This window comes from Trachurus japonicus, chromosome 11 (genome assembly GCF_045865225.1).
Source record: "Trachurus japonicus isolate A0001 chromosome 11, Traja_1.0".
NCBI lineage: Eukaryota > Metazoa > Chordata > Actinopteri > Carangiformes > Carangidae > Trachurus > Trachurus japonicus.
In genome coordinates, this window is record NC_140917.1 from 24,464,417 (window position 1) to 24,479,884 (window position 15,468).

At 42.2% G+C, this 15,468-nt stretch overlaps 2 protein-coding genes across 2 annotated transcripts; both read right to left on the bottom strand.

Moving 5' to 3' along the window:
• Positions 1–5,269: 5,269 nt before the first annotated feature.
• Positions 5,270–10,324, bottom strand: e2f3 (E2F transcription factor 3). The gene is made up of 6 exons (XM_085791972.1): positions 10,199–10,324; positions 7,504–7,747; positions 7,228–7,361; positions 6,158–6,270; positions 5,884–6,061; positions 5,270–5,644 (listed from the first exon to the last, which is right to left on the bottom strand). The coding sequence occupies exons 1-6, from the start codon at positions 10,227–10,229 to the stop codon at positions 5,382–5,384; spliced, it is 963 nt and encodes a 320-aa protein (XP_085648098.1). The 5' UTR covers positions 10,230–10,324; the 3' UTR covers positions 5,270–5,381.
• Positions 10,325–12,864: 2,540 nt separating this feature from the next.
• srfbp1 (serum response factor binding protein 1) lies at positions 12,865–15,440 on the bottom strand. Its single transcript, XM_085791983.1, has 3 exons — positions 15,370–15,440; positions 14,502–14,975; positions 12,865–14,376 (listed from the first exon to the last, which is right to left on the bottom strand). The coding sequence occupies exons 2-3, from the start codon at positions 14,973–14,975 to the stop codon at positions 13,120–13,122; spliced, it is 1,731 nt and encodes a 576-aa protein (XP_085648109.1). The 5' UTR covers positions 15,370–15,440; the 3' UTR covers positions 12,865–13,119.
• Positions 15,441–15,468: the final 28 nt, after the last annotated feature.

Below are 15,468 nucleotides of genomic sequence, written 5' to 3' on the forward strand. Positions count from 1 at the left end.
AAAGAGAGCGTCCGATTGGCTGGGAGGGCGCCACGCAAAAAGACGGCGTGCTGGCGGCAGCCAATGAGCGGCGAGTAGTACGGCTCTCTCCCTCTCTCTCTCTCGCTATCATGCTCCCTCTTTAACCCTCTCTCATTTTTGTTCTCTCCCTCCCTCCCTCCCTCCCTCCCTGCCTCGGTGCCTCGGTGCGTTGCAGCAGTCACAACAGCCCCAGTCTAGAGCACAGTGGAGGAACAAGTGCTGGGTTTTTGGTGATAGAGCACAGCTGGACCAGACTGTCATCCTACACTCTGATGGTGGATCACAAGTCACTCTCAACCCCCCCCCCCACTGTGGGGTCTGAGTCTTACATGGCAACTTGGTCCTATCTCATCCTATAAGCTCTGCCGTCAGGGTATTTTGTTCAGCGTTTTAAAACCTCCTAGGTGACAGGGAAAAGCACTCTAAAAATGAAACTCCATCGACTAATTGATCAGCTGATTGACAGCTATATTGGCTGATCTTTAACTGAGGCCCCCTTGAGACCAGAGGGGGCTGACGTCAGGACTCATTCGATATCGCCCCCCATTCAATATTCACTTTGTTTTGTTTTTTCTCCTCTTTGTGACGGAGAGGGGACAAAAAAAAACAACAACAGAAACACACATGAATCAATAACAGCAGTGATCCAGTGACTCTCCATGAACTCAGAGGAGAGCGTGTGTGTGCCTCTGTTTATGGGGAACTGGGTTGACAGGGTTTATGTGGAGGTTTGAGGTGCAACACTGCCATCTATGGACGGGTGTGGACGCTGAAGGCTGCCGACGGATTACATCATCATGTTGAGGGCACTGATGTGTTTTTCTGAAGATGCTGTGGCTCAGACAAAGAGAGGCAGGGACAGAGAGTTTCTAAACAGGACTGAAATAGGAGAAAGTTTGTACGGTCACACGTACAATGGCAACTGCCCACATATGAACCTGGTCTAAACATCATTAATATGTATTTAATTTCTCTTTAATATCATGTGTTTATGAATATTTTATGTACATACAGCATTATAAATATTGTCATCTAATTTGTGAGAACAAGGATGCTGTGATAAAGACAAGCAGCCTGACTGACAACACAGCTCATTACCATCATCAGTCTGTCTTCTTGTTTATTGTCTGTAGATAACCTCCAGTCACCTCAGGCTGTGTCAATAACACCTCATTAGAAGATTTCAGAAAGGTGTTTGTCTTTCAATTGTTAACCCTAACATCTAATTCAAAGGTAATTGATAGGCATTGTACACTGATTACATGCATTTCCTGTCTAAATCCTGTGTAGGAGGATTGTTGCAACTTCACTTGAGTGAAAGAAAAAAAAAAAGCTGCCATCACCAAATGTCTTCTCTGCTGTGATCATGATGATGAAACAGCGAACAACTTAAGGTTGTGTTAAGTAGTTGAAACATAACTGCAATCATTCGTAAACACCTTTTTTCTCTGTGTTCCTCTCTCCTCTGTTTAGCTGAATAACGTTTTGGATTCATTCAGAGCTGAAACATCTTAACTGTGGTCTGGACCTGAGATCCATCCAACTAGATGACAAATTCGTAAAGGTCAATTCCTAAAAAAAAAAAGATGTGCAACACCATCACATACTTTGAAACATCACAGCCTTGTGTATGGGTGTCAGAGATTCTGTGGGCTCACACTGCCTCCTAGTGTCTCCACATGTACTGCACTGGACTGGACTACATGTGAGAAACCAGTAAGGAAGTGGAGAGGCCACAGCAGAGCACACGCCTCACACATCTCACTGCTCATCTGTAACTGCCTACATTTACACATTTACACCCCATAAAAAATAAACTACATTAATTTGCAACTTTCTTGTTTCCAAACCGCATCATGATCCATTGGATAACTTGATTTAAAAAATTTGCAGTTGTTTGAAGTAAATAATCATTTAATTAATTAAAAAATATAAAACCCAAGCCGTCTTTCTATAACTTTGTGAACTGCCACTGTCTCTCATCCAACATCTGTTTAGAGCCACAGTAATGATTTACAGGGTCTTTACAATGACTATTGTTTGATGGCCGACAAAATGTGACTAATGAGATAAGTCATTCAGTTCACTGATATGATCATACAATTCCTTGATTAGTAGACCTAAAAGCTGCTCATATATCGTATGACATTTAAATATAAGGAAATAAATTGGAATTTGAGTCACGTTTGTAACAATTTAATAAGCCTGTAAAAAGAAAAAGAAGACAACATGATTCTGTGTTATGTCACTGCTGCTGAAAAATTGCTGGATAAACTTTTTTTTACAAAAGGCATTTCATTCATTTTTAACAAACAACAAACTGTGAACCTTTACTGTAGACTGGCAAACACACAATATTCCAATCCTGAGGTCAATGTAGTACGACCATAATAGATTAATAGTTCAATGTTAGAGCACGGAAAATCTAGCTTTACAAAAACAAAAACATGAAAAAAGGTTCAAACTAATTGTGCAACTTCACTTCCTCAGACAACTGAGAGCAAGTTATTAAAAGTGGGATTAACTTCATGACTTCTCAAAGAGATTAAAAGCTAGTCAATCTCATAAAGCTGAACAAACACAACTATAAACGCCTTCATGTGTGATTTGCTATGAAAGAATTTGAATGTATTTGCAAGTAAAAGTGAGAGCAGTGATCAAGGCACTATGGAGTAAACAACATGTAACATCTCCATTTATTTCAGTTTGACACAGCACTCACTTCCAAAACTGAGTTACACTCCAGATCCTCCAGTTGCATACGTGCATGAAAGCATTAGGTGCATACTGCACTAGTGATACAAACTGGTAGTCCAATGAGGAAATAAGAAAATCCAATCCATGAAGCGCAGAACAGCAGGTTAAACAGAACATCAGAAGTCTATAGGCAACCACGGTGTGTCACATTTTTAACAAACGGTCTTGTTTAGTTTTCATAGTGATATTACTCCAAGCTGGTCCAACTTCCATATGTCTGGACAGACGTCTGTGACGTGGCTACGAGAGAAGACCAGAGTGGAGGAGGTGAAGCTACTCTTCAATCAGCTCTGCAGTCGGTAGGGCTAAGAGCTGCTTAAATCAAACACGGCTTTAGGGAGACAGCTTGCAATATGTTTTATGAATTAAACATTTGGCATTGTTGCTTATAAAATCAATTGTCAAAACTAAAGCAGGTTCATTTTATTTTGGTCATTTCAGCTCTGCACCCCTGGTTAGGGTCTATCTGAATTTGGTTTTGACAAGGCTAAGAAAAAAAAAAAAGGAAAAGAAAGCTTTTCCAACGATGAGCCTGTCATAATATTATAAATTCAACACAGCACTTCAGCATCTTCTGCACTCATAAGAGATGTTGACGTGGGCATCAGTATGGCCATGAGTCGCTCCACTCATCAACAGGAGCCTCGTCACTCGAGGTCAACAGCAGGCAGCTGTTTACATTTCCACACCCTTAGTATTATACTCACCTAAGCTGACACCCAACATGTATTGTAGCCCTTTATATTTTCTCTGCCACAAGGTTTTTGTATGGAAAAAGGTTTTTCTGGTGAGTCAGTGCTGCTGGTGGTTGAATGTGACATCAGCAGACCATGTCATCCCCATAGTAACAAAGGCGAGGACAGACTCCACTGGTACCTGAGCCGTTACCTGTTCACATATTTGATGTCTCCTTGAAATGGACAGCTGAGAGACTTTTCAGTCAAGTCAACGTGTTTCAACATTGTTTTGGACAGAGCACTGCTATCGGCTCAAGAAGTCAAAGGAATAATATCAATATCAAACTTTGGGAGACACCATAAAGATTTGAGCCAATCATCCATTGATAACATAAAATTGCACCTTTAGTAGAAACATCCATAGGGCTAAAGAAGCCAAAATCCACACAGTGACTGATTTTTGCTGTTATTCCATTTTCACAGCAGACAGAAATGCTAGCAACAACTTAAGTGATCCTCATTAGTACAGATTGTTAAGTGTCATAAAAGTCAGTGTATCAGTTACATTATTCACTCAATTTAAAACAGCAATTATGGGCCTTAGAGTAAGATCATCATTCCAATGATACGAGGTATACAGATTTGTAATTCGGTATCAGATCGGTACTTGGTGTCGACCGACGCCCTGAGTTGAGATTCGACAAAAGAACGGAGCGGCGCTTCCTAAGTAGTGGAGGAAACACAAGGCATGCGAGTCGTTTCCATGTCAGTGCAAGATGAGGGGACAACCCTCAGAAATGAGGCACAAGATGTAATTTCATATTAGCATCTTGGCTTTGTGACTGGGGCACTCAGGCACAGAACCAGGGTGGGGAAAACAGCATTATTAAACTAAGAGCTGTAGTGTGCACAACGATCTGCAGCTGTAGCATTTGCCCTAAGTCCAAGACAAGCAGCAAAGTCTGATGGTGCAGACACACCAACTCCGGCGGCGACGGATCCCGACGCAGCTAATCGCCGACCGCACCGGCGAGTGGGCGGGTCTGTGTGACGTGGTGCGGAGCATGAGTTTCGCTCTGCCGTTTCCAACATGGCGGCCGGGTCACAAACGATCTCATTTTACAGTTAAACAACACACTCAAGTATGTTTCTGAAAACATTTGAGGCGGGAAATGTGTAGTGCAGTAACAGAATCTTGATTCACATTTGATCAACACTGCCTAGTTTGATAGTTTGAACAAAGTTTCTGGAGCCGGCTGCATCCGTCAGACGGACCCAATTTGCATAAAGTAGAAGTGGAGTCGTGATTATGGAAATTCACATACGGCGACTGGACCGTCAACTGGACGTGTCGGATCCATCATGCACCGCGCGACCGGAGCTCTTGCTCTGCATAGACAATGAATGGGATCCGTTGACTTGACGTCCGTTGCCGGAGTTGGTGTGTCTGCACCATCAGAGGTGATATGAGTCAGCTTTCAGAGCAGAGAACATCAGCGGCTCGTAATGCTGTTTAAATCTTTCACATGTGATGTGAAAGTTCCTCTGTGTTCACAATACACACTCTGATCCATGGTGTCTTTCAAGACCATCACTTCAGGCCAACACTGCAGGTCAATCACTAGTCCTGAGCTCTGACAGCACAGGCTGGACTATGAGAAGAACAGATTAAAGCTCTGAAACAAAGTGTTTCATCTGACAACATGCACATCAGCACAAGTCCAAAATGCCATTAGAGGATCCAACGTGATATTTTAAAGTATATATAAAGTATATCCAACATGTTAGTGGGTTTCCTCCTGTTGTGGTCATACTGTGCAAGTTAGGCAAATGTGACATTTGTTTAAAGCAGCGCTTGGCTCTTGTTTGGATTCCCCATGATATCCTAGTTAAGTGAAGATACCCATTCCCTCCAGAATGACTAAATCAGAGGGGGGGCACGTCCAGGGGCAACTGGTCCAGGTCAACAGAGTAAAAGTCAGTGATGCCCTCATTCTCAGCCAGGCTCAGGACGTAGTCCTCCCCTCCCAGAGACACAGCCAGAGGTGGACTAAGTGAGACAAAGCTCTGTGGGTCTTCAGAGGGGGGCTGTGGGGAGGGGGGGGTGACTGGAACTGATGATGACGGTTGTGTGGGATCAGACAGCGGGGTGCAGATACTATTGTTTCCAGAGGTTTTGTTAGCGTCGTCTAGAAAGATGACGGGTGTGGATAAGGGGATGTGGGTGGGGGGTACGGGGAAGGAGACATTGGGTGGGGGTGTGGAGAAGAAGACACAGGGTGGGGAGGAAAGATGAGTAATGGAGGTTTAAACACCCAAAGGAAAACTGAGTCAGTAAGGACATGATCTGACAGAGTACCTGCTGCCACGTTAAAGCCTCTGCATTGGTCCCTGTTTGAAACAGACCATGGGATGTCCTTACACTCACCTTTGACAGACAGCTGGACGAAGGACGAGAGAGGGACGGAGTCATTCCCATTGGTGGACGGGTTCAAGTGGCCATCAGTGGTCACAGAGGCGTCTGCAGCTTCCATGGGGATGGGGTCGTCGGAGCAGAGGAACACCTCGATGGGCCCCTGGGTGCTGCTGAGGTGGACCTGGAGGCTCTACACACAGGACAATACACAGTCGTTTTGTCAAGTGGTCTTTGAGAGACCACAGAGAGACATTTCTTGAGAGGCTGCTGTGTGGAGACACATTACCTCTGCTGGATGTGGGACCTCAAGTTTTGTCTCTGCGGGGGCTTTGATCACAATCACAGTCTGTTCACTCAGACTGGGGATCCTCTGAACATCCTCGTATGTCAAATAGGCAAATGTAATCCATAAAGTCAAGGAAGATAACCACAGATTCAACATTCCTGCCACTGTCTTTAGCCGTCTAAGGTTAGAAATAACACAACTGGTTTGTGTGCAACAAAACATGAGCTGATATTAACAGACTGTTCACACTATAAAATGAGGGTGAGGTGTAAACAGAGGTGGAAACAGAGGCCTTGTATAACCCAAATGACCATGATCAGTTGACTATTTTGTTAATTAATTGACCTTTTGCAGAAACACACATACAAGAGGAGCGTCAAATTGACTTGTGTGAACAGATTTTGTGTTTGTATTTATGTTTGTGAAAGGGATAGTTCAACATTTTTGGCAAATTGGCCCATTGCCATAATCCTTATAGTTTTAGCAGTAGGTTCGTTACTTCTAATTGTCGGTGCAAGCTATTTTTAGAACGGCGGAGCAGAGCCACGAGCTGCTCAGAGCTACGCTACGGAGGCTAAGGGGATTTCTTGGTTTCCCTCATCAAACTCATCAAATACACAATCCAACAACTCCAAAACGCTCTGGTGGACAAGTTGTGACCTGCACATTCACCACGCTATGAGATAACAGAACTTTATGAGACAGAGTTGTTTTAGAGGCAAAAGCAGAGTCTGCTTGCCGAAAAACTGCCCCCGTCAGAACATGCATCAGCGGTTTTGCATGAATTTACCTCGAAAACAACTCTGTCTCGTAACACTCTGTTATTATCTCATAGCGTGGTGAATGTGCAGGTCACAGCTCTGCTCCGCCGTTCTAAAAATAGCTTGCACTGACAATTAAAGGTAACAAACCTTCTCCTAAAACTATAGGGAGAAATGTGTCTGTTCTGTGGGAGAATGATGGACATGTAAGAAGCTGCTCAAATACAAAACAGCTGGTGGTGAAAGACTGTTTTGGGTATTAGACAACACACAACAACACACAGTAAATGACTTGACAAAGGCAAGGATATCTCTGAGAGTGATCGTCCTCACACATCCAGTGAATCTGCCCTACACAGGTTTGGATCAGCTCATCCAGCTTCTTCTCCTCTTCAGCGAGAAAATCCAGCTCTGGACCTGTATCAATATTTATTTTGCCCCCTCTGTTCACAAGCAGATCAAGCAGCAAGACAGGATCAATGTCAGTGTGAAATGTGACTATCCAGAAACTGAATCTAATATTAATACTGTATATTCATTGTACATCAAACACACATACCATCTACAGCATCCACTCATACTTACAGCCATTCAATGTAGTTTTTAGACTTCTTTTTGATCAGTTGGATTCCCTCAAGGACGTTGGTGACATCGTAGACACGCCTCTTAGGGGCATTGAGCTCGTTAGCCACGGTGTTCAGGTCCAAAATCCCATCAGGGGAGCGATTCACCAGCTCCGCAAACCTCCGTGTCAGGAAGCTAAGAGACGTTTCAAAGCGTCCCTTATCCAGGTAGGAGTGGAATGACGGTACAGGCATCTGGGCAGGAGCTGGGATAAAATACAGGGTTTGAGGAATTTTTTTAATACCGAATTATTTAGACCATTTAAAGATTCAAAAAGTCACTTCCCACAGAGCTGAAGAGAAAATGGGTGGTGGGGTGGCCTAGCAGTCTGCAGTAAAACATCAATATCATATTCCAGTAGACATTGTTGCATTGTAAAAAGTTATGTTTTTTGATTTGAACTGGATTACCTGAGTGAGAATATATCTGTGTAGTTAAGTTCAGTCCCGTCGAGTCCAAGTTATGAAAATGAATACCAGAACAATAATTCAGGAGTAGTTCATAAGAGGATGTTGTTTCCTCTTGTAAGGGTTGAGAAAGAAAGAGAAATGTGTGGAGAAACTGGAGGTTAACCCTCTCCACAGAAAGAGGATCAAAGCAAATTAACTTTGGAAACAACAAGTACTGAAGAACCAAATCTGAATGTGGTGCTGGATAGTGGTGCACAGACATCACCACTTATATCTTATATACACTACTCAAAAAGTTAGGGATATTCGACTTTCGGGTGAAACGTATGGAAAATGTAAAAAGTTAATGCTACACTGTTGTAACATGAAAGTATGGAATTTAAGAAGTATTGAATCATAATTCCTTCATTTCAAACAATGTATTGAAACAAGAGCTAACAACAGTGGTGGGTATACCACAACAAAACATGTCAATAAGTTGTCATGTGGCCAAAAGACGTCCACTCCCCTGTCTTTCTGTGTCTTTTCCAGCCTCTGTTCAACCTGCTGATGACACTCGGTTGATAGATTGTTAGGTGTTTTCTTGGTCTCATGATGTGAACAGCAGGATGACACATGAACAGCATGTGATAAGTAGCCTACTGAAACATTGAACAGTTGAACATGTGCATTCAGAAGTTTAGAGAAGGTCAAATTAAGTTCAGCTGTGCAGGTTACACAGGTTAGGTGCATTCTGATATTTAAACCAGAAGCCTAACATCCCTACCTTGTGTGAGTAGTGTATATCAGCTCGCCAGGCTTATATACCAACAAGTTGGACTCCTTTTGAAAGTGTTTCCTAGTATTTGGGCATCTGGATTGATGACAAGTTGTCTTTTAAAGAGGAACTATGCAAGTCTGATCACTTTTCCTCTGTTTTGCCAAACCTCCGCCTGGTCATGTGCATTTGTTTTGAACAAAACCAGCGAAAAATCAATCCATGGAAAGGTGGATAATGTTATATAACGTATACGATGTTATGACGTGTATATTTGTGTAGTCTTAACTGTCTTAAACAAAATATTGTGAGTTATGGAGCCCGTTTGTGTTGCGGTGCGCAGAGACGAGAGCTCTGGCATCAGGGCGGCGGCCAAGTAGCTAATACACTGATGTTGCAACGTTGGTTTTTAGCAAGGGGGCAGTTGTCGGTCTGAGAAGTGAAGCTCACTTCCGCGTTCAAAAAACTGCAATCCCCTCAGCTTCCTCTGGGGGCTGGCTACAGAAGGGAGCAACTCCAATTGAGCCCCATGTTGAAATAGCCGATTTTACAGCTTTAAAAAACATATTTACAGCCTGGTACATTTTATTTTTTTGGTCTCAACCGATAGTTTCTACCCCCGCACACACTCTGAGGGGGGTGAATTTTTTTTAAACTCTACCGTTTTACTATTATTAGCTTTAAAACTCTGGCCAATTAGGGCGTGGAAACGTTGAGTGACAGGTCCGGAGACCACTGCTTCAAGGCCAGTGGGCAGGCCCTCGGCCGGTAACGGCCGCACCTCTCCAAATATGGCAAGTAGAATCCAACATGGCGCAGTTCAAACCCCCGTAGTAGCGGCACAAAACAGACTCCCCCAAACCAATGGGTGACGTCACGGTGCTACGGCCATTCTTTATACAGTCTATGGTTTTTAGCCATGAGACACCAGGTGGAAGGCAGAGAGCCTCCATTCTCACTCTAACAAGTCACAAGTCATGTATGTTTACACCTTGCATGTATATTGTATTGATGACTTGTTTGTAATCAGGGCGTCAATGGAAAAGAGAGCTTGCTCTCAATTGGCCCTCCCTGAATAAATAAAGGCAACAGAAAGAGAAAGAAATGTGTTGGGATATGCAGCAAACACTGGTTTTCCCCTATTAACATATATAATGATATAACACATCCTGTTATTTCCATACACAAATGAACGAGAAGCACATGCTGGTTGGTTAATGACAAGTTCTAGCACAGTGCTGGCACATTATAATGAAACCCCATGTTACAATTTTTTTTTTTTTTCCCAGCCTGATAGTTGGACCAGTCCCAGCCTGGTCAGTTGCGTACATGAACTGATGAAGCCTCTGGATGAGAGGTGAAACGTCTTCCTAGACAAATAACTAAGTCCAGTTGCTTTCGATTTAACCTCCTTTGAAATACTATGACCTGGGCAAATGAGAATATGCACCGCCCCATGTTACAAGTGATCACATTTTCCATGTCTCACCATTTTCTCCTGTGTGGGACATGGAGGCCATTGGCTTGATGGCTTTGTAGGTCCTGCCAGCATCCTGAAGGTCCTGGGGGCCACTGAGCAGCTCCAGCTCCAGCCTGGGAGAGACAAGACAACGTCACGTCATCAGAAAGCAGCAGTAAGTTACATGCCTGCATGTGTTAGTCACGCAGCTGAAACTTTTTAATTACAATTACTCAATCAAGTCCTGCAGCCACAGTGAAGTCATCTGGGTTAACGTTATTGTAAAACACAGTGCATTCACTTTTAACTTCATTTGCACTTCATTAAGCGAATGGTGTCTGCGTGGGAAAAGTTGGTTTGTTACCTGGAATTGGGACGCTAACACTCCTCAGCGATGTGTTTAGCTAGTTGGAGCGACATGTCCCCCTCCCCCTCCCATGCTGACCCACGGCCTACACACTAGTTTGCTTCTGGCAGTAATAACACACTCCAAGTCGTCTCCTTACCTGTGTACGTCCACAAACACCGGCGGCAAAAACGGAATAGTTAAACTGCGTTATGCACTGACTCGTGACACAAAGTGTGCTGGAGTGTTGTCCGGGCAAGGCGCGGTATCGGTGTGTGAGTGATGCCTGAAGCTGGAGATAAAAACACACGTAAAGTTACCGGAAGTATACAAACGTAACTGCGGCTTGACGATTCGACTTTCAAAATAAAAGCACACGACACGAGCTAATGTGACTACTGCACCAAAAGACTTCAAGTAACTGTTGCCCCCAAACTTTAAACTACAAACTGTGCTAAACTGTGATCTAAGTTTATTGCGGATGATCAGCTTTTATAATGCCTGCTTTTGTAATGACTGCCGCCCACCAGATGCTGCCTTCATCAATTCCATTTATGTTGCTTTTCAGTTTACCTTTATTTTGAAATATTTTTTAGAGTTTCTGTTCCATTGGCGGGTAATCTGTGAGTGTTTGAGGCAGCAGCTGATTTCTGTGGCTAATGGAGGCAGTATCTTAAAACAATTAGTTTGATTACACATACCTACAAGCAAATATTGTACAGAAATGAAATTGTTAAGCCAGTTGGCTGCAACAGGGCCGTGTGTGCACATAAAAATCCATGATTAGAAATGTGTATCTGAAGCATCAACTAAAGACAAACTGACACTGTAAAGAAAATACGCATGTACCGCAAAACATGCGAGTTTATTTATTTTTAATTTTATTTTTGCAGTTATCAGGATGATACAGATTGCACACCTTCTTTTTCAGCGTCAGATAACTAACCAACGTTTCTTAGTCAAACTCCTACTCTATGACAAATAACAGCTTCAAAGATTTCATCTAACCTCTGACACTGTTTTGTCACATACATTTGTAATTATAGTTTATTTAAAGGACAAATTTCATATTAAACAAATATGTCCTATCTAAATAGAAGAATCACTTCAGTCTGTAACTGACACTGTGCCACAACATGTCACAGATCAAATCACATCACACGTTTGCTAAAGAAGGGAAACATCACGTACAGCTGCTTTTCGTTGACATTTATTGAAGAACAAGGAGTGAATTCAAAAAGCTATATTGAGAAAAACACTATACAAATACATTTAATTCTGTACAAACGAAATTAGAAAAAGCAATACCTCACGTCCTAAAGTAACATTTTTTTTATGCTTGTAATAAGAAAGAAAAACTTGCTCCACTATCAGATTTTTCTACTTATTTCAAGTGAAAATATGCTTGAAAAAAAAAAAAAAAAGTGTATAAAAACAAACTAGTTTTTAATGTGACGTGTCTTATTTTGAGTATAATTTGATTTGTTTTGACTAGAAATTACATTTTGACTAGAAATAAGATAAACATTATTGGTAAGATTTTGAGTTTTTGCAGTGAAACTAGAGAAACAGCAGCCATTCAATAGCCAGCAAAAGGGACGCGTCCCTTACAGGAATCCCATTGACCGTCAAAATGAACAGTTGGGAAAATTGTTGGGGAAAAAATAATTTGATCTCTGTTTTTAGCCTTGTTGTAGTAGCTCCCAGTGGCTCTGCTGTGTGAGATTTGCTGGGAGATGTTCTTTCATCGTTACACCATTGGATGAATGATCAAAGACGGTTTGGCATGATTAGAGTGCCTATAGAGAGAGTTATGTTATGGTAACTGTATAACAACCTGTCACGTGGTCCTTAACCGTAAACTGAACATATGAGGCATTAAAAAAATAAACAATCAGGGCTGAGTCTGATTACTGACACAGGTGATTATTTTTTAACATTTGCATCATCTCTATACCACCAACACTATTTACAGCAATAAGGGACAAATAAATCAGCAACAGTGCACTAAATCCCTGAGACATTTGTATTCACATGTACAGCTGCCTAGATTGGTTATGATAATTGCTAAAAATTCCTAGTTATCACATCAAAAACACAAGTAATGATGACAGACCAAAATCAAGAAAAAAACATTTAGTTTACGTTCTTCCTGCCATAGACACTTTTATAGATCTCCATACAGTAGAAATAGAGTTTCATACAATGTATACACAAAATACTGTGATGAGAAGACATTTTTAATAACACATGAGTGGAACTGTGTCAGACAAACAACAGGTTAAACATTCAATAAAAAAATCACTGCTTTAAATTTTTAACACAATTTTAACATAGCACATCCTGATAAATTAATAGTTCCTAGATTTGTTGGTAAACATACAGCATTGAAAACGTACATGTCTAGGTGATGTGTTTTACACCTAAAGAAAAAAATATCATGTCCTTTTTCAACCACTGAGATGAAACAACAGTTCACACCCATTAAAATCCTGTTACAGAACATAAGTGACACATTTTACATTTAACTAGTACACCAAACAATGAACCATCCAAAAATGTGTCATTTAACCACATTGTGTGTACAATTACAAGCAAAGCAGTTTCAGTCATCATCATCAAACTTGATCTTCTTCCCCTGGAAGGCCAGGATCTGTCCTTGCTGTTCCTTTCTTTTCTTACTTGCCTCCCAGGATGGATGCAATGCCTGCTGTGGTGCCTGATGGGTAAAAACACCTCCTCCGACATTTTGCCTTCTAACATCACCGCGGCCTCGTCCCCTCCCTCTGCCTTCGGGGCAGGGCTTGCTGTACTTGGACCCTGTATTTCTTTCTGCTCCTGAAACCTCGTTTTGGAACTTGGATTGTTTACTGAAACCTCTGTTTAAACCACCACCACCCCTTGGTTTCCCTTGGTCCCTTAATCTGTCCCCACCTCTGCCTCTGCCTGCTCCCCCACCTCTGTTCTGCTTAGTCCCAGAGAGGGAAGAGCAGAAAACAGACTGAAAAGGCTTCGCTTTCGACTTCAGCCTCGACTCGAGCTCATCGAGTTCACTCTGAAGCTTGTCCGAGGTGTTCAGTTCACCTGCAGAGCCTCCTTTCACTTCTGGTCCCCTTGCAACATTTTTCTCTCCATCTGCACTTTTTGGCTTCTTCTTCTTGAATTTGCTCACTTTTCCCATAAAGAAGTCATCATCGCTCTCCTCCGACTGGGAGGACTGCTTGTTGAAACGTTCCTCTGTACTGTCATCAAAGTACTCTTTCTCTTCCTCATCTGATGACTCAACATCACTCTCCTCCTCCTCATCTTCCTTTTTGTGAGGCACTGCAGGGTTGGGGTCATTTGCTGTATCCTCACTACCAGGTTCATTCCTCACAGTGTTCTTTACTTCACTAGTTTTAGTTGATGGTAGTGTGACAACCTTTGACTTGGGTATTTGTTTCTTTTGAACATCAACAGTGGCAGCTGCTTCCTCTATGTCCTTTTCAGGGTTAGCAACAGTTGCATCTTTAATGTCTTGAAGGACACCTTCTCCTTCCTCATTTTTTCCTGTTTTTTCCGTTTCTTGTAGCTGCACTGTAATGTCCTCTTGCTCTTTCTCAGTCTCTCTTTCTTCTCTTTTGACTGGTGACTGTGGGTTTAACTTTACAGCTTTGTTTGGCACCTTTTCCTTTTCTCTCTGCTTCCCACCTTTCATCCTCTCCTCTTTGAAGGCTTCTACAGCAGCTTTAATGTTCTCAATCTTCTTGCTAAACTGAGGATGGGAGGCGATGCGTGCTGTGGCCCGATCAGAAATAGTAGACTTGGGGTTTTTACACACCTGATCAAAGTTCAGATTCTTCTGCAAGGCTTTCTTGGTTACCTAACAAAGAAAAAAAATCATCCAGTTAGACATTTTAACAACTGTTTTTTTGTATAAATCATGAAAAATTGTGTTTTGAATGTATTCAAAAATAATTCATAGTAAGAAGTTATTATGAAACATACCAGGTCTGGTGAGAGCACCTTCATGGCATGGATCTCCTCCAGCAGTCTGCCAGCTCTCCTCTGGCTCCTCTCAATGTCCGCCTCTTTCCCCTTCTTCTTCTTCAGGGCAGTCATCTGTCGTGTCAGCTTCCTGATGATCAAAGCTCTCACCCTCTTCACCTCCTTCCTCATCTTCACCACCTCATTGTTGAGGTTCAGGACACCAGTCTGCTTACTGTCTTTAGGTTGAGGTGCCACTGGAGTATTTTTCTCTGTTTTTTCTGCAGCCTTTTCACCCTTGTCTTCACCATCACCTGCTTCCTTCTCTTCATCATCTTCCTCCCCCTCTTCTTCATCGTCATCATCATCTCCATCTCCATCAACCTCTTCCTTTTCTTCTTCGCTTACCTCCTCTTCTTTTAACTCTTCCTCCCCCTTTTCTTCTTCCTCAGCAGATGGCAACAGTTTCTCCATATTTTCCTCGTTGTGTGTCATCTGTTACAACATAAAGCCCGTTTTCTCAGTAACAGGTATCACATAATCTCATTTAGAACAGCCACATTAAAATGCACGTGTCTATACCATCGTCTTTCACGAGTTCTCCCCAAAATAAGTACTTTGTATTAAACCAGGGACAATTTTATCATTTTTAAATGTGATATGACAGTTGAATTAACTAAAGAAAATGCTCTCTGTCGAAGAAGTATAAATATGGTTCAGCATCTGCCCTAGGCTGCCAAAACAAACGTGGTACAGTAAGCATGGGTAAGTTTCACCACGTAACGTTACGTGTAAAGGGGTTTACCATACCAACAATTGCTGCTAACACAACAAACTGTAGTGTATTAAGTAAAATTATATAACTCTAACCCACTATTTACTCACTTACCGTCCAAAACTGCACAATAAAACTTTAAAAGTGCGACAAACGTCTCAACCCGTTGGAAGCCGCCATGTTTCTTTACGCCAACCACAGACGGCGGCGTGA

What these genes read in the sequence shown, in the direction of transcription:
- srfbp1 (XM_085791983.1), bottom strand. Translation starts at nt 14,975, where the DNA reads ATGACACACAACGAGGAAAATATGGAGAAACTGTTGCCATCTGCTGAG. An exon ending in AGGTGCTCTCACCAGACCTG is followed by an intron (nt 14,377 to 14,501) that starts GTATGTTTCATA and finishes TTTCTTTGTTAG; the next exon opens with GTAACCAAGAAAGCCTTGCA.
- e2f3 (XM_085791972.1), bottom strand. Translation starts at nt 10,229, where the DNA reads ATGGCCTCCATGTCCCACACAGGAGAAAATG. An exon ending in AAAAACTACATTGAATGGCT is followed by an intron (nt 7,362 to 7,503) that starts GTAAGTATGAGT and finishes GCTTGTGAACAG; the next exon opens with AGGGGGCAAAATAAATATTG. An exon ending in AGGTCCCACATCCAGCAGAG is followed by an intron (nt 6,062 to 6,157) that starts GTAATGTGTCTC and finishes TCCTGTGTGTAG; the next exon opens with AGCCTCCAGGTCCACCTCAG.